Raw genomic sequence first — 18,798 nt, forward strand, 5'->3', positions numbered from 1 at the left:
TAAATCCGCAGAAACCCAGGCGCTCATTTGTTAAAGAGCAGATAGCGTGGATTCACGGCTCTTTCTTCTTTATTCGGAGCCGAGCTGTGATTGCGTGGTCAAAGGTGGGCTGTACCTGTGGGAATTTAGTTTGTTTAGTAGCGATCGCTGTTAAAAAAGAGAGTGAGTATATATCAGATTGTGCATAAGCAGAGTCTGAGAGTTACCTCTCGGGCAAAAAAAGAACGAAAAACCTTGTTCTCTCCTCTGTCCATCTCTTCGCTCTCCATCTCGTGAATGAATTAGGGAGAATGGCTGCAGCAAGGCGGAACATAAACAGCGTTTGAGACAGGAGGAGACAGGTTAGGAATACATTGCGCTTCCCCCGGGGAATGGAAACAACTGTATTTATATGTATGAGCAGCGGGCCAATGAATGAGGGGATTGTTGAGTTGTTAAGATGAGTAGGGAGGTTACCAAACTCCCACTCTGATTGAACCCTTTCAATTCACTCTACACCCGAGTGAGCTCAGTGTTTCCCTTCAATTGACTTCAAATAAAAAAAATTTCAGAGTGATTAATGTTGTTTTTTGAATGACAAATCGCGCCGGTGGAATACGTGAGACGGTAGAAAATTCAGTGACCAGTAGTGGCTTTGAGTTTCTCCGATTCCCTGTGGATACTTCTTAATGAAACGCAGGACCTTTTCCACTGGCCTAATGGAAAAAAGGCTCTTGCTCGTCATTTGACAGCATGAAGGGAAAAGTGTTGGCCATTAAACGGTGTGATTGAGAGAAGGAGGGAGTGGGAGAACGGAAGAGAAGAAAGTCCAGCCTTAATTAGTCATGGCAAGTTTATGGAGAGGCAGAGGCCTGGGATTTAAATGTTGGATTTTAACGGGCCTGTTTTATCGCTCGCGCCCGGCCACCTCTAAAACTGCCCACCAATTAATATATATATACACACACACACACACACACATCTACCCCACCCCCAAGATATACACACGTGCTCACACACACACACATGCACACACAAATACACCACTCAACATCTGCCTCACGCCTTCCCTCCTCAAGATAAATCAGTAGTGGACCGTGTGAACTGGAGCCAGCTGTGAAAGTATATTGTGTGTGTGTGTGTGTGTGTTTTACTTTTACCTATATTTCAGCCTTCTCTCCCTTATTTTACTACTTCAACACCCTTTAGGGTCAACGCTAGTTCAGCACTTCTCAACCATATGGGCTCGTATTCTTCGCCTTAATTTCCTTTTCAGGTTTCACTCCGCCGCTCTCCTCTCTCTAATCATTTACCTTTCCCTCCCTCCTTCCTCAACGTCTTTTTGTTTACACGGTCAAGGCTGTCTGCCACATTGGTCAGACACATTTTATTTTTTGTTAGATAGCGTTTCAATTCACTCTGTCTGTTGGCACTTTCATTCCAATAGGTCATGTTCAGAGTATGGGGGAAAAAAGGGAACACCGGCATTGACCTTTCCCTCAGCGGCGGTAGATCTTTAATGGCAGGGAATGCTTTTACTGCCATGGTTTTTGTCCTCTCATCTCCTAGACAAGGTCACTGCCAGTCAATACTGCTGCAATGATTACTGAGCGATCATCCAGGCCCTACATCTTTATGAGGATCGTGAAAAAATGCTATTTAGAATCGCCCATAAATTCTCAATAGGGATTGTTTCTTATAATCCCGAGGATCTCGCCAACATCACTGTCGTTCTCCAAACCACTGGGCGATCTCTCAGGCATTGTTGATCCTGGAGGGCCTCGAAGCCTTTAGTTGAGCTAATGTTTTAAAATGTCAGAGATTATATTACATAAACTCAGTGCCTTAAAAGGTCCTGGATACGGTTGAATAAAGCATTTCAAGTCTTAGAATTAGTTTCAGAGGTCTTGAAACTGTTGCAGTTCCGCAGTATGCTGTTTTTTCTGGTTAGAAATCAGCTCAGGATCGCCCAGACTTTTGCTCTGATCAGTCTGCAGTACACTTGTGTTTATTTTTATGTATATTTCAGTGGCGTTATTTGGATTCATAACCTATTTCATTCTAGCTGGCACTAAAAAAGGTCTCAAAAAGTCATGAATTTAACTGAAACTTGCAGACACCCTGGTGTTAGTATATTCAGGTCATGTTAAATGTGTCAGGTTACATTCCGCTCATGTGTTTTAGCACTGGGGATTTTTTTAATCTGCCATTGGCTATGTTAGTGGTAGCATATTTGAGCAATTTCTACATGTTCAGCTTGGTCTGTGCTGTCATGCTAGCTTTGTCCGCGGGTCACATATCCATTTTAATTCAGGCCAGGCTTCAGTTAGTCCTGTTATCCCTGCACAGAGTACATCAGGTTGACCAGATTACCTCCATGTCCTTGTCACAAGTTTTAGCATATTAATGTGGTTGCAGAGCGAACCCCTTAGGTTTTAGAGGCGCGCTGGCATGTCCTGTCGTGTTAGCTTTGCTTCAGTCCTCGCTAAGAGTGTTAGTGTGACTAACCAGCAGGCTAGCTTCACCTCAGAGCGCACAGGGCATCACTGTAGACACATTGACTATGGCGCGCCAGTAATTGCTATGGATATTGAGCTCATTTGTCTTTCTGAAATGTCTGGTCTGAGAGACTTTGGCTAATGTATAATTCAGCACAGAAAATCAAACACCCCGTCTCTGTATCCACCTCCTCATCTCTCTTTGAATATTGTTCCCTCATCCCCAGGCAAGACATGATATGACATGAAAAACAAGGCAATGTTTTCATGTCATGTGACAGGGAATGGAAACTGTCATTTATCCTCTAGCATATAAACGTTTAGTGTTATTCTGTTGTCAATTGGAATGAGAGTATAATCAGTCAACGTCTTTTCTTCTTGTTTCCATGCTGTAGTTTTTGGTTTATATTTTCTTTGCTAAGGTCCCATTTCGCATCACTCTCTCTTTCTCACTGTTTCTTTCTGCCATCTTGTCAATTTCTGAATTTTCAGTTTTGTTTTTCATTTCATGAAAGTTCTACAGCAATATCACCAAAGCATCAAAACACAAAGAATCTCTCTCTGTCTTGTGTGCTGTTTGGGAGATATCTGTTTTGGGCCTGTCGGGAGTCTTTCCTTGATGCTGCCAGACGCCTGTCAGTGAGCAGCACCATAAACCACAAACCAGACTCCCCATTAACACCAGTGTTAAAATTCACACTTTCTGTCTCTTCCTACCAAAAGCTGTCATAACTTTTCTTGCATTGTAACAATAAATACAACTTAATCTTGTCCTCTTGCACACATTTTGTTGTTAATTTTGATAAACAAATGCATAAACATTAAAATCCAATTGCCTTAAACCACTGAAGTGCTAACTGGCTAACCATGGCTAATAAAAGCTGGTCATGCATAGTGACGTATAAATATATTTTCCCACTCTTTTTTGGAAATTTCATGTATTTGTAGTGCAGAAAAGTGCAAATCAACTCTTTGGTATTTTCCACTGGTTGCACAAAGGAGACAAACAATTATTAGTATGTTATTACCGCATGCTAACATTAGCTTGTTAGCTATCACTTTTGTCATCACAACTATGGGACATAATTCCTGGCCTGTTAACAACATGTGACCCTCAATCAAGTCACCCATTTTTATTTTCTTTTTTTATTCAGAAAAATAGGAAAATAATTCTGCACACTGCAAATAAAAGGCAAGGACAAAGAAGTCTAGTTTGAAAAAACGAATTTATTGCATAAGTGCCCAATTTAAAGGGCCAGAGCACTGATGAAAGCATGAAGCTGAAATGTTTGCTCCGTAGTTCTTTTGTATATACAGTATATTTCTTTTTCCACTTCCACCTTTGAGTTGGGCACTTATGCAATTCATTTTTTTTAAAGTAGACTTTTTTTGTCCTAGCCTTTTGTTTGCAGTGTGCAGAATCATAAAGTTTACAATAAGTTGATTCTTGCACCTGTTAGAACCGACCTTCATCTGAGGACAACCAGCATCTTTCCCTTTTTCTTCATTTTTTTTATTCTGAAACAGAAAGACATGAGGACACAAATGTTCTCATTGGCATGACATGTCAGCAAGAACAAAGAAGTGATCACAGACTAAGCAGGTGGTGAAGGAAAGTGGGATTATTAACATTACTGGCAGCGGTGAGAGGCGCTTCCCGTTCCCTCGCCTCCAGTATGAAATTACACTCCATTTCTATTTATCACCGATGCATTTGGCTCTTTTATACCTGCATTATCAGATACTGTCTCACTTACTGGGCTGACTGAGAACTCTCTGGCTCAAATCCACAGAGATCAATCACAATGTGTGCTTGGGAAGGATTACAACGATACATATTGTCGAAAATGAGCAATATGTATTGGACTAGGCAAGGGTCTCTGCTGAAGCCCCAAAGCCCTTTTGGGATTAGGGAGATTTTTATTTTATGGGCACAGTGGAACCCTTTTGCCAGATTCTTTCTCTCTCTCTTTCTGTGTCTTTCTCTGTTTGTTTGTTTTTTGTTGTCTGTGTGTGTCTCTCTCTCACTCTCTTTCTTTTAGACGCAGCAGTGTAGTCCTATTCTGGTCTTGTCTTGTTCCCCCAGGCAGGTGGCGGCAGGCTTGTTAACATCTGTCTTGTTCTGCTGTCCACTCTGCCACAGACATTTCTCTATTTACCTCTCCACCAATTAGAGCCTACAGCCAGGTGTGTGTGTGCGTGATTGTGTGTGTGAGAGAGCGAATAGACGGACCACAGTAAACCTCTCTGTTCTCCCTCTGAGTGAAGCAACTGACATGTAGCCTTTTCCCGTCGGAGCTCTCTAATTCAAAGCAACATCTTCCCTCCTCTTCGTTCCTTCCTCATTCCCCTTCATTCCCCCTTTACTTCACGGCAAATTAGATGACTCATTAGAAGATAATGTGTTGGAAGGGTTTGAGTAATGGAAGGAGACACAGATTACAGTAAACAAGGACAGCACCACACAGGTCCTGCCTGCAGATAGGATACTGTAAAAATAATGAAGGACATATTAACTTATTTATTCCTCAGAATATCCAGGACAGGATTGTGAGAATGCTAAAGCCTTGGTTATCCCACTTGTACAGTATGCAAGTGTTCGCTCCCTTTTTAATCTTGTTGCCTTCAAAGCTTAATTGATTTTTTACTTAAACCGAGAAAGGTCAGATAGTTTCATTATTTCATTACCTCTTATTTGTCATGCTAACAAAACAACTTCATATCAATAGCGCCTCAGGCTTTGGTGCAGCCGGTTGAATTGAGCGAAACAAACAGAACAGTATCAACCGGCAGCCGGCTCGCTCTGCAGCAATAAAAAAATAAAATATAACTCTTGTCTGATGGAACCAGGGCAGACTACCTGTGTGTGTGTATGTGCATGCTGGCATGCGAGCATGTGTGAATCACTACATTGGGTATCAACACCAGGCTCTGAGGTGGTGCAACACACACTCTTATCCAGCTGAGTGAAAACAATATCAAAATCTCATATGTCACTAGTTGGCCCAGGCATGATGAAACATGATGAAGCAACACCGCTGGCTGCCGGTGCCATTTTGCTCAGCGATTGGTACTTTTTATTATTTCCCCTTGGATATTGATTTTCTTTCCTCTCTGTTGAACTTGCGGGGCCAGCGAGCAGCGAGTAGGCCTCTGCTTCTCCCCGCTGCTCCCTGTCAACACTATTTCACAGAAAACGCATTCGTACACACAGAGGGCGCACACCCGCGTTCACACACACATCACAAATAATGTGTGTATGTGCACATAAGGCATACACGCACACACACACACACTAGCACCTGCATACGCACCTGGTCAATACCACCTCCCTCAGGAATCAATCAGAGAATCTATTGGGTCAGACAGGTAACGGGAGAAATTCCAACAAAGCTGTAAAATACCTGCGTGTGCAAATATACAAAGTGTGTATGTGTGTGTTTGCTGGACTTTAAGGCTGATGGGACAGTAGCAGAGCGCCGGGCTCCATTGATCCCTGAGAAGGAAGGGCCTTCTGACTCGACCTTGAGAGGACATTCACACAGAAATAATGACACAACGCCGCAGCCTTGGATGGCCCGCTGCGCCGCTCCCCGCTGCTGCTCATCACGCTGCCGCTCTGTGTCCTTGTTTGTCGTTTATGCGTGTGTGCGTGTGTGTTTCTGTGCGTACAACAGAATATAGATATAGTGGCATAATAAATGCTGTATTTGGGCTTGTACACACCAGCATTCAGTGCGTTTTATCAGTGCTACGTAAATGACAAAGCGTGGACACGTGATAGCAAATCCCGAAACTGTGTATGGATGTGTGTGTGTGTGTGTTGTGTGCATATGCACGTGGAGGCATTTGCATGTGCCTGAGGAGGGTGTTTATATTTGTATTCTCAGCCCAAGGGTTGGAAAATGACCTGTCTCCTGTGATTATACCCTGGGTAACCAGAAGTGACGTGGTAATTGTGGAATCTATTTAAAAGAATTGTAGCTTGTCTCTCCCTCTCTCTCTCTCCATGCTACTCTTTGCTCTCTGGTCATTATCAGTCTCCCATTCACACCTACCCAGCCCCACCCCCCCACCCCCCATCCTATGCTTAGGGCTCCATTCTTCCTTGTGCTCTCAGTAAATTTTCTCAGCTTTCCTCTGTTACCTCTTTCACTCTCTTTTGCTCATTCTCCCCTCCTTATCTTCTTATTAAACCTGGTTTCTGGGTCTCTGTTCATGTACCATGCTTTCCTTTCTCTGTTTCCTCTTCTCTCTCTGGTTAAGTGTGTGTATACAAAGGCTGACGTCAGATCGATCCTGTAATGCTGCTCAGATCAATAACACCCAGAGTGTCACAGCGAGGCCTACAAACCATGATGGACGATTTCTGCACACCTCATACTTTCCATACCTTGACATTTTGCTTCCTCCCCCCCCCCTTCTCTCTCTTACGCCTCCCTTCTCTCTCTGTGTCTCTTTCTCTGCCTCTCTCTCTTTCTCCCACCCACTCCCCCTTTCTCTCGCTCTCTCCGTTCACACACAGTGGCGGCCATTCCTCCCTGGTTTGAAATATGAAGTGATTGACTCAGCCTACATCTCCCTCTACACAGGTAAGAGCTGCTCTGCCCTACCGCTCCACAGGCTGGGTTGTGTTCATTGCATTGAATGCTTCCTATTCATCTTGTCTTCGTAATCAAAAACCCTTTAAATTTCATAGTGAATTATGATGGGCATTAAACTTTTCTGATGGTTGCGGCTTAGAGACACATGGGAGTCTTTAATGCTGGGAAAATATTTTTGCTGGACTGAGAGCTTGCCAAACAGAAAGAGGAAATTGTCCAATAAAAAAGCCCAACTTCATTAGTCTAGTCTAGTATCGATCAGCAGTTTATTTTAATGTCAGAGCCAGGCTTTTTAAAATCAAGATACGCTCCTCTCCTATCCTTCAACCATAGAGACCAGTGGTTTGGCCTTGGTGTTGCTCATTGGGCTAAAATACATACATATGTATTTCCTCATATTTTCCTCATACGTCATGTTTTTTTTTCTCTGTCAATAGAGCAGCTCCAGTAATTGCTTGTCAATTTGAGAATGTGTTACATAGCCAACGAGAAGAGGAATAATCTTAAAGATCCTATATCTTTCCCTATATGTATCATTTGTGGCAAAAAAAATGAGAGCTCTAGTTCCTGAGTGGATGTCTAACTATAGCACCAAGAATAGCAATGTGTCACAGGAATTCATTGCAGTTAACAAGGGAAAATGACTGCTCCTCCACAGAGTGACCGGGCAGAGCTGCAGGATCCATGGGTAGGCGCTGGGGATGTATGCCAGACGCTGCCCTCTTGTTTATGAGCAGCCGTGACAGGGAGGGAGAGGTGGCAGTGGCCTCAGATATGAGGTCACCTGCTGGATTGAGGGATTTCCATCTCCTCATCTGTCTCCACCCATCCTTCCATCTCTGCCTCTCCCTCTCTCTCTCTCACTCTTTTTCTCCATTATCTCACTCTTGCAAGTGTATGATATTTAAACCTGTGTGACAGGGAGGAGATACAGATGTCGGCTCTCCCAGGGACACTTGTGTTTCAGTGTTACAGACAGAGTTTAATTAGGTCTCTATTTTCCAATTAGTTTCCAATTAACATCATTGTGAAAAGGAACACTCATTTGAAAAGGAGGGATAATTATGCAGTGGAGTGTGTTTGTGCAAGTTCTCCTAACTGTGTAAGAAATGCATTATTACTCTCGTATCCCACTGGTTTCTCAGCGGTTCTTGGATGTTTCCCAACTCCAAAATAATACACCAATAAATGAATGTTGGTGTCGTGGTCTCAGCATCTACCATCATGGTCACATCGGCTCCCTTTCGAAATAGGAGTTGAATGTTTTCCAATAATCATGGCTGAAGAATCATTTGGTTATGAAATGCTTATATATGCCAGGATGATTCGCATTACAGCAATTTAATTTGCATAGCACTTTTATTGAAAAGTAGTTCTCCGCAGCACCAGATGTTCCCTCATGGTTTCAACCCCATTTTGATTCTGCTTGACAGTACATCTTTTTATTGGTGTTTTATTGCTTTTTTTTATTAGATCTATTTTAATAGTCCAGCTTCCATGAAAATACACATAAAAGCACACGCGCGCGCACACTCACGCACTCACACACACACACACACACACACACACACACACACACACACACACACACACACACACTACATTACCGTGCGGGGGCCGACTCAGTGTCGTTGTCATACAGAAATGAATGCGATTATTTGATTTAAAATTATAGCCCAACTACTTCCTCTCTCTGGGCAACATAATGCAAATTGAATCAAAAGAAAGAGAGGAAGAGTTCCTTGTTTGTTTTGTTTTGTTTTGTTTTGGGGATTTCAGTGACATAGATAATGAGTTAGTCTTGGCAAGGCTTGTGTGGCAGTGTAGTGGAAACCAGGTAACTGATCAACAGATGTCTTATTGTTAGAAGAGGAAAGTCTAGAAAAGGTTTTCTCTGTACACACGCACACACACTAAATGTGCACACCACACCTCTCCGGAGGATAAAAACGATGCTGACCACCCTGTTAATTATAAAGCATTTCTCCCATCAGGCCTCGCTCCTGACATGCCATTAATCACACACGCTCTCTCCTCCCTCCCTCCTATCGATTGGGATAATTATGACTCTCCTCTGCTCTCTTTTCATTTCTTCCAAATTTCTCCTGATCCTTTCCTCTCGGCTGTTGTTCCTCCTCTGCTCTTTTGTCTCTGTCTCTCCCTTTGTCTTCTCCTTATTCTCCTCATCTCTCCTTTTCACGGTCAATCAAGATCTCTGATTGTTGGGGGGTATGGAGAATAGGGCGTAATATTTTTTTCCCCCTAGCCGACATCAATCAAATGTGTCAGTCGTTCAAAGCGTCAAAACAAACAGTGTCTCTCACTCTATCTGTATCTGTCTCCCTGTCTTTCAGATGAGTCCAGTTTGAAGATGAACAGTGTGGACCACATCCCCCAGACCTTGGCCAGTCACATCCGTCTCCCGGTGGAGCCTCAGCCCCAGGGCCAGGCCCAGGGCTTGGAGGGAGGCGGTATGGTGCAGCATGGAGCTGATATGCTGAAGCCGGACCCCAGGGACACCTTCTACAGCAGTAAATCTGCCCGTCATCATTTCTGACACTTCCCTTTTGTGTCCTCTTTTTTCCCCCAGTCTTGTGCCTCGCTGTCAGTCTGACTGTGTTCAGACTGTCATTTTCTCTAACTGACTGGCTGTCTGGCTAGCCGTCTGGCCGTCTGACTGTCTCTCCGGCTGTCAGTCTGACTGTATTCAGACTGTCATTTTGTTTGTTTGTTGTTTTGTTTGGCTGGCTGGCTGCATTCCTCATAATTCCATTGTCTGTATGTGTTTTCCTCTTTTTTCTGTCTGTCGTTGCCCTGACTACCCCCCAGCCTGCAGTTCTTTGATTATCAAGATTGTGTCGCAGACAAAATCTAATCTTGAACAGTGAATATTCTGTAAGATAATTTTTTCTTTCTCAGATCTCAAATTCTTGCCTACCTCTCTCTCTCTCTCTCTCTCTCCTCAGCCCCTATGATCGACCCCTCCCGACTGGAAAATGTTCTGCCAGCCTGTCTCTACTCTCCGACCTATGTGGTGAAAGACTTTCCCATTGCCAGATACCAGGGCCTGCAGTTTGTAAGTCACCTCTCCATCACCCTCCCTCTGGGGCTCAAAAGACATGGCTACTCAGGGTGTGTGTGTGTGTGTGTGTGTGTGTGTATATGTGTGTGTGTCTGTGTGTGTTAACAGGTTAATTGGCGGTTCTTGCTAACAATAGCCCTGAGGGGTCATTAGGAGTGCATCCAATTATAGCTGTGGTCCTTTAACCTGCTAAAAGCAGCCCCTTACAGAATCAGCATAATATTCAGATCCACTGGACAGAGAACAAAGGAGCAGAGAGGCCAAGTCCATGTTGGTTTGACATTACCACGACTTCACCTCTTCTTCTGAATCAAACTACATGAAATGAGTAGGTGGCAGATAGTGTTGAGTGTTGCTACCCCCCTTAGGACAACATGGGCTACTGCAGCAGCAGCAGCAGAGAGAAGTGAGCGCCCTGCATAACACTGCAAATCCATTTTAGCCTTGATGGGACTCACAATAAGAAAATACAGGATTAGTAAAAGATCGCGACAGACTTCATTGAAATGCTGACATTTATCAAATCTTTATAAAATACTAGTAATTAAATGTGAGGAAATGCTTGATGTGATAACCTTTACCAGTGTTTTTAGAGGTCATCTTATTGGTATTTCTGTATGCAGTACCACTTGTTATTGACATTCTGCCTTTCTTCAGGTGTATCTGTCTTTCGTCTACCCCAATGACTTCACACGTCTCACCCACATGGAGAGAGAGAACAAGTGTTTCTACAGGGAGTCCCCAATCTACTTAGAGAAGTAAGGGCATTATTGCTTTTATCTCTCTGAGAACTAATGGCACATTTGTCTCTGTCTTGTATCTGTGAGGGAGTGCACTGATTAAGCGAAATAAGTGTTCTGTGAATTTGATGGCTGTGATTCATGCAACCTCTCACCAAGGGATTAAGTTTGAGACGCTGTAAGGCACATTGAAACTTCTAAAACTCTGTTAATTTGTGTGTGCCTGTGTGTGCTGCCTCTCGCCGCGTCTGCCAGGTTTGGATTCTACAAATACATGAAGATGGATGAGGAGGAAGATGACAGACCGTTCTTCTTCCCCAACCCAGATGGTAGCTATTAATGAATGCGCAGTCACACACGCATACATACACACACTTGCACACACTTTCTCCACAACTTACTCCCTCTTGTGTGTCTACAGATTTCCTGGAGGAAGAAGAGGTGGTAGATCCAGAGGACGAGGCAGAGATCGTCGGCACACAGGCCTCCAAGAAGACGTCTCATCCCAGCCAGACCAGCCACACCTCCAAGCCCTCCCATCAGCGCTCAAGGCCTGGACCCACACCAGCTGGCAGAGAAGTAGAAGAGGAGGAGGAGGAGGAGGAAGAAGAAGAGGAGGAGGAGGGGGCGGTTAATGGTATGGTACTCCGCAGAGAGAGGAGACACTTCCCCCAGAGAGCCGGACAGATGGATAGGGCTGATGACAGAGACTGGGGAAGGGACCATACAAGGGGAAACAGGAGGCAGGACACCAGAAAGGGACCTCCAGAGCCCAAACCCAAGGTGCTGCACCCCGACGTGGACAATGTGGTCCGGGGTCGCTCCCTGTCCTGGATCCGCACTGGTCCCGCGGAGCTAGGCCCTGCCAGGAAAGGAGGAGGAACAGGAGGAGGAGGAGGAGGGGGAGAGAGGGGAGCCGAGACTCCCCCTAAACTGAGCAAGTCTTCGCTCCTGTTCCCGCAAAAGACCTCCCTCTCTGCCCTTGCCAGCCGAGCCAAGCAGATCCTCAGCAACTCCGCCCACAGCAACACCGCCCACCTCCGCGGCGACAACAACAACAACAAGCTCACCGGCAACAAGAAGGAGAAGAGGGAGGAGAACAAGATCTACATCACCAGGCCGCGGCCCGCCAAGGAGAGAGAGAAGGAGAGGGAGAGGGAGCAGCGGAGGGAGCGGAGAGAGGAGAGGGCATCCCGCCACCCTAGAGAGGTGTTCCCCGGCGTCTTTCTGTACCAGACCGGGAAGACCACCAGGCTGGTCAACCTGGGTTCCAAAACACACACTGGGACAGGGGTAACAGGGGGCAGGAGCCTGGTTAGCGCCCCGCAGCTCTGGCCCAACCCGCCCACAAAAGAGGGCAAGACTCCTCCACGCAATGGAACCATTAGCAAACAGGGTGAAAGTGTCGTACAGAGGGCAGCCAGCAGGGCGGCAGCGGTAAGACTACCAGACAAAAGCAAGAGGAAAGGGCTCCAGCACCAGGCTCCAGAGAGAGAGGCTGCTGTCACCCCTGGTCCACCCAGTAAAGGAGACCCCCTGGCCCCACTGTCTCATCACCAAGATCCCCCTCCTCCTCCAAGGTTGAACTCCACAGAAGACACCCTACAAGGTCAAACCCGGGTCACCTCTTACCTCAGGACCTCGGAGATCACAGAGTCCCAGCAGCAGCCTGACCCGGACCCCAACCCCGCAGAACCAGACCAGGACCCCGACACAAACCGCTCTAACCCCGACGCAGACCCGGATCCCGAGCCGGAGCCAGAGGAAGGCGGGATGTCGGACTACAGCTATGAGGAGGTCGAGGCTCGGCCAGGCTGGGCAGAGGAGAGCATCAACTGGCAGCGGACCTTCTCCGTCAACCCAATGGACTTTGAGCTGCTGCGTTCGGACTGGAACGACCTGCGCTGCAACGTGTCTGGCAACCTCCAGCTGGCAGAGAGCGAGGTGGTGGATGTACTGGCCCAGTACATGGAGAAGCTCAATGAACGCAATGGAGGGTGAGTGAGAGAGTGAGAGAGTGAGAGAGAGAGAGAGGGAGAGAGAGAGAGAGAGAGACAGAGAGAGAGAATAATGCCAGACTTAACAAAGGGTGATTTCCCTGCTGCCTTGTATAAGCCTGAATTTGGTCGCTTATGCTAACCATTGTGTAAAGCAAGAAGTAATTTCACTGAGAACATATTGGTCATGCCCCGGTGCAGACCCGTGCTTTGAGTTCATGTTGGCAGACCTCTATTTGCTGATTAACATTTTCTGCAGTGGTGCTTATAAACTCTGCTATGTTATTTGCTTAAAGTAGCTTGGCCATTAACTTTTCTCTGCTCTTATTTTCCTCCTATATCAGGTTAGGGCTGAATTCACTGTGTGTTTTTGAAGTGGCCTGCCTCCAGCAAAACATTAATTTGCCCTGTATATGAATCATACATAGACCGAGAGTTTTAACGGTCATAGTGTTTCCCATTCTTTCAGATTCCTGTCATTTCAGAGCATGCACAACCTGCCTGTTGTTTCCTTAACTTTCTCTCTGCCCCGTCCCAGGATCTACACCCTGCTGCGGATCATCAACGTTGAGAAGCGGCGCGATTCGGCCAGAGGGAACCGCTACTTGGTGGAGCTGGAGCTGATGGAGCGAGGCCGCAGCGTGGTGCGTCTGTCCGAGTACATTTACCTGCTGCTCCACCGCAGCCGGCTGGGGGAGGAGAGCCTGGAGAACACCGACTCCGCCCCGGCCTCTGCGCCGGCCTCGGCCCCCTCCGCCGCCACCTCCGGCCTCACCACCCCGCCGCCCCCTCCCTCCACCAGACCCCCCGCCCGGCCCGGAGCCACCCCCTGGGGCACGGCCTACGCCAAGCCCCTGCTCTGCCAGCCGGTCATGCTGCAGTGGAGGAGGGACGTCATGGTGCACTTTGTGGTGCCAGGTCAGTTCATGGGGGAATTTGATTAACTCTGTTTCCAGGGAGACCAATAGTGTGAAGTACAAACTACATTGAAACTGAAGTGTGTTGCTGCTTTTTAGGCACATAGCTGGCACGCTTATCCACTTATCCACAGGAATGAGCATTGTCAGCATGTTGTGATAATACAGTTGAAGAATCATTTCTTTCAAAATGTTTCCTAACTTTGCTCTCCATTTTTTCTCCCTCTCGTTTCCACCCTGCAGTGAAGAACCAGGCTCGCTGGGTACAGCAGTTTATCTCTGACATGGAAAATCTGCATCGGCAGACCAAGGACGACAATTTCAGCATCATCATCGTCGACTTTGAGAGTGAAGACATGGATGTGGAGCAGGCACTTAGAGAGAGCACTGTGCCCAGGTGTGTGTGTGTGTGTGTGTGTATGTGTATGTGCGTGTTTGAGAGAGAGAGGGAGAGAGAGACCAGCTAAATGATATAACTAAGGTAACTAACAGTGATTTTGTGTACATTTGTGTTTCGGCAGATATGAGTATCTTAGGAGAGAAGGGAACTTTGAGCGCTCAGCGGGACTGCAGATCGGAGTGGATACTATTGAGGTATGAGAAGCTGTGGGCATGCACACACACACACACACACATACACACACACACACACACACACACATATTCTAGCTATGAGAGAAAGACAACAGTGGCAACAGGCTGGCAGAAAAAGCCACTCAGTGAAGGTCAGCCCAGTCATATTGACCAAATGACCTTCGTTGGCTGATGGACAGACAGAAAGAACACTCATGCATAATGAATACATCATGGCGAGGCCTGTGTGTCATGTGCTGTGGATCTTCACCCTTATCTCCCCGCCTCACCCTGCCTCCCTTCACCCTCTCCCATGGGGCACAGCTGTGGCTGACAGGGAATCGGTCAGACAGTTAGTTGCCTTTCCACTGTCATGTGTAAGTCATAGCTGTCACATACACTACCTATCACAGATTATTTGTGTATACCCCCCTCTCTCTCTCTCTGGCTCTCTCTCTCCATCTCACACACGTGCACACCCACCCACGGGTGTGTGGAGTGTCCGGGAATCTGGACAGACATTGATCCGTCAGTTGAGTGTCAGTGCTGTCACGGTGGGATGACAGTGCCGTCACTCATCTCTGAGTGACCCGGGGGCTCTGGAAATAAAGACGCTGAGCTCAGATTTCTCCATTTTCTCTAATCCTGAATCCCACTAGGTGTATGTGGACTTGCACTTGCATACACTAGGGATGGGACAATATAGCGAAATTCAATATATACATAATATATATATAATATATAATACAAAAATGTGACAATACATATCGTGGGGCAGAAAAATGAATTGCGGTATTAGCTCCATTTTATTCTGCTGTAGTAATCACAAATGAGACGGCTTGCCCATCACAATTTCACAAGCTCTCCATCGAAATTACATTATTTGCACTTTGTAATGACCTTTTTATATATCATTTTGCTTTATTTAACAGACTTAGACCTAATGACTGTGTGTGATTGTTTGCTCTTGCAGGACAGCCACAGCATAGTGTTCCTTTGTGACCTGCACATCCACTTCCCTCTCAACATCCTGGAGAACATCAGGAAGCACTGTGTGGAGGGACGCCTCGCCTTCGCCCCCATCGTCATGAGACTCGGCTGCGGCAGCTCACCGCAGGAGCCTGACGGTAACACACACACACACACACACACACACACACACACAAACACAGAAACACCAATTATACATTTTTATAAGTTCAGACGTTTTTAGTGTGACTCACAGCTCAAACTCAATCCCCTGGTGAGGGATTGCATGAATTACAGACAGCTACTTAACTTTGAATGTGTAATACAGACTGGTGCGGGTGTGTGTATTTACATGCATAATACACACACCCGCACCATGTATATGCATCAAGCTTTCCTTTTATCATATTCACCATTGATGCAATGGCCTGCAATTGTCTCTTAGTTCTTATTAACATTGTTTATTTTTCTTCTCTCCGCAGGTTACTGGGAGGTAAATGGCTTTGGCCTATTTGGAATCTATAAGTCCGATTTTGATAAGATTGGAGGGATGAACACGGAGGAATTCAAGGACCGCTGGGGTGGAGAGGACTGGGAGCTACTGGACAGGTAACCCAGCAACAGTTACCACAGGAGACACAGTGCTACAATGTTACACTATGTTGTGCATCACTTCAGATACTTCAATATTTAGATTTGTCTCTTGGATTAATCATTTTATCAGTGTGGTAGCTCAACTGTATATGGTGAATGTCCTCTTTTAGTTAGTTAGTTTGGCAGTTAGTTTGTCCCAATGATTAGATACTTAGGATGTAGGAGCAATCAGATAAAAGAACAAAAGAAAAAGAGAAAGAAACCTAATCAGACAATTGAAGACAACTCCTGGTTACAGTTCTGGTCTTGAGTTTTTTGAAGATGAGTAAAGGACAGTTGCTACTATTGTTTTACCATCCTTTTATGTTGCGCCCGGGTTTCCCCTAGGCTGAGGCGTAACACCAGCGTTTTGAAAAAATGAAAGAGTGACCATTGCTACAATTTTTAACCTAATGTTTCTAAAACATGAGATAGAAGTTTTTAACCTAGTGTTGCTCCCCCTCTAGGGTGCTGCAGAATGGTTTGGAGGTGGAGCGACTACGGTTGAGGAACTTCTTCCACTATTACCACTCCAAACGAGGCATGTGGAACGCCCAGAACAAGAAAACTCCCAAGGGATAGCGCACCCTGCTGGTGGGAGGAACCCTAACCCTACCTGCAGATCCACTGTGTGTGAGAGAGACCTGTGGGAGCTCGCTCACTGCCTGACTCTGCCTTTTTGAAACAGGCACCTTTCAGGGACGCCTCTGTTCCGCCATTGGCCCCTCTTGTATGCTTGTCTGTATGAGGAAATGGAGTCCAAATCTGAACTTTGGTGTCTGCCGTTTACGCAGAAAGACCCGAGTCATCACTTTGCCTCACTGACTGAACTACTGTACAGAGAGCAAAGAGAGAGTTATTTTCTCTCTCCCTCTCTCTGTCCTTTTTGGTGCAATGTTTTCAGACAGACTGGAAAGCAGCTGTTTTGTGTGTGTGTGTGTGTGTGTGTGTGTGTGTGTGTGTGTGTGTGTGAGTGTGAATGTGTGTGTATATATGTGTGTTTGTGTGTGTGTGTGTGTGTTTGTAATGACAGAAGGAAGCACCTTTTTCTAACAAGGAGACGTGAAGACAACCTAAGAATCTTTTTTTTTTCTAACACGTCCTTACATGGGAGCCTAATAGAATGTGTCACATGTTATTCAGATAGATTCAGACATGGTGGAGTAGGCTGAGTAGAGGAGTTCTGTCCTTGGTAAAGTGTTTCTAACTAGATCAACTACTACCTTGTTGGATATCATATTAACTATTATGACTGAGGTGCTGAAGTTCTGCTGACATCTGCTGTTGTGGGCTGTTGCATATTAGGAACGACAGAAAGACACAGCATTGGCTCAACAATGTCAGCGCAAAGCTTTTGAATCAGATAAGCCCTTTTGCAAACACACAGATACTTCATCTTTCTCTCTCTCTCTCTCTCTCTCTCTCTCTCCCTCTCCCTCTCTGTTTTTTTCTTTTTATCTGTATCTCATCTCTGCCTCCATATGTGTCTCAGTCTCTTCTCATTGTCATGCAAATTTGTGTATTTGTATCTGTTGAAACATTATAGATAGCCTCGCTGCTGTTTTGTAATAGGAGTTGTATGTGTTCAGTTCACACCCATGTTCAGGCTAGCTATTGTTTACGACTTGATGGATTTTATTTCATCAAGCGCAGGTTATTCTGCTGTCCAGAGTTACAGCTATTTAAACGGGGTTCTCGGTTGCCATTACTGAATATGGATACATAAATGCACTAACACTGGGGTGCTATTTTCCGTTGTGAAACACTGAATTGGTAACCAGTTTACACCCTCTAATTCTACTGACAGAGTCCTCCATTCCCTCCAGATCTCCAACCTCATACCCAACTGGAACATTCTTAAAACTGTAACAGGAGGGGAGCGGTGGACTAGGACAGCTTTCTCATATTTTATTTAACATTGTCACCATTGTTTTAAGCATTTGCTGAGCTGCGTATTGCTTTTCAAATATTGGATTTGGGGGGATTAAATACTTTATCTCTAACATAAGAATACCAAGACAGAGGAAGCTGAGCTATTGAGAGCATCGCGGCTCTTCTTTTAAGCTTGCATAAAGCTCTAATAGAAGTGAGTAGAGTTTTATGTATGAGATGCGATATGGGAAGGCATGGCTATTTCACAAATGTGTGCCTTTATCAGGGTTTGGCTGCAGGCAGTTTTTAAGCTATACTGACGACAGGAGAGGACAGGGACAGACAGAAATATGAGATTATTAATCAGCAGGTTGTAATGTCACTGTACATTCAGATACACTGTTTATAAAAAAAGAAAATGATTCTCTTTAATGGATTACAGACATGTTTGTCTGTTTGTTGCGTTGCTCTCAGAAGCAAGAAGGAGCAGTGCGGGTGGAGTCGGAGTTGACCAGCTCATCCTCGTCCTGGCCTCAGTAACTTTTAATAATTTTGAGTGGTCAGTGTAAGCCAGTGTGGCCCAAGGGTGAGATAGAGACAAGGGGAGACATGAGAAGAATGAGAGGAGAGAGGGAGCAGAAGGTGTGATGGAGATCCACTGGCAGCTGCTGCAGTCCAGCAGGACCCCACCTGCTCCCATTAGTTTGGCTGGAGGCCGGGCTCCTAATGCCTCTGTTTATGCAACATGGTACTTATATTGACAGGGAATGGCCGGAGGGCTCCAGGCTGGACATATATGGATGAGAGCTAATGATCTAGTATTGACTATATGATTGTTAAAATGCCCTCCAAGACCCTTTCTTTGCCTCTACAGGAAAAGGTCTATACTTGTACTTCATTTAACGTTGACTGGGACTTATTTAAAGTAAAAAGA

The 18,798-nt window shown here is 45.5% G+C and overlaps 1 protein-coding gene across 1 annotated transcript in view; it reads left to right on the plus strand.

Moving 5' to 3' along the window:
- Positions 1-16,574, plus strand: part of b4galnt4a (beta-1,4-N-acetyl-galactosaminyl transferase 4a) — a 125,611-nt gene extending 109,037 nt beyond the window's left edge. Inside the window, exons 9-20 of the mRNA XM_071545171.1 lie at positions 7,003-7,069; positions 9,436-9,612; positions 10,048-10,157; positions 10,821-10,921; positions 11,159-11,232; positions 11,325-12,900; positions 13,439-13,818; positions 14,061-14,214; positions 14,339-14,411; positions 15,364-15,517; positions 15,842-15,968; positions 16,460-16,574. Coding sequence (XP_071401272.1) covers positions 7,003-7,069; positions 9,436-9,612; positions 10,048-10,157; positions 10,821-10,921; positions 11,159-11,232; positions 11,325-12,900; positions 13,439-13,818; positions 14,061-14,214; positions 14,339-14,411; positions 15,364-15,517; positions 15,842-15,968; positions 16,460-16,574 — 3,108 coding nt within the window. The remainder of the gene's footprint in view (positions 1-7,002; positions 7,070-9,435; positions 9,613-10,047; positions 10,158-10,820; positions 10,922-11,158; positions 11,233-11,324; positions 12,901-13,438; positions 13,819-14,060; positions 14,215-14,338; positions 14,412-15,363; positions 15,518-15,841; positions 15,969-16,459) is intronic.
- Positions 16,575-18,798: the final 2,224 nt, after the last annotated feature.

This window comes from Centroberyx affinis, unplaced genomic scaffold (assembly GCF_046629955.1).
Source record: "Centroberyx affinis isolate AG114_WGS23_722 - 3 ecotype Tasmania unplaced genomic scaffold, CSIRO-AGI_Caff_v1 ptg004786l_1, whole genome shotgun sequence".
Lineage (NCBI taxonomy): Eukaryota > Metazoa > Chordata > Actinopteri > Beryciformes > Berycidae > Centroberyx > Centroberyx affinis.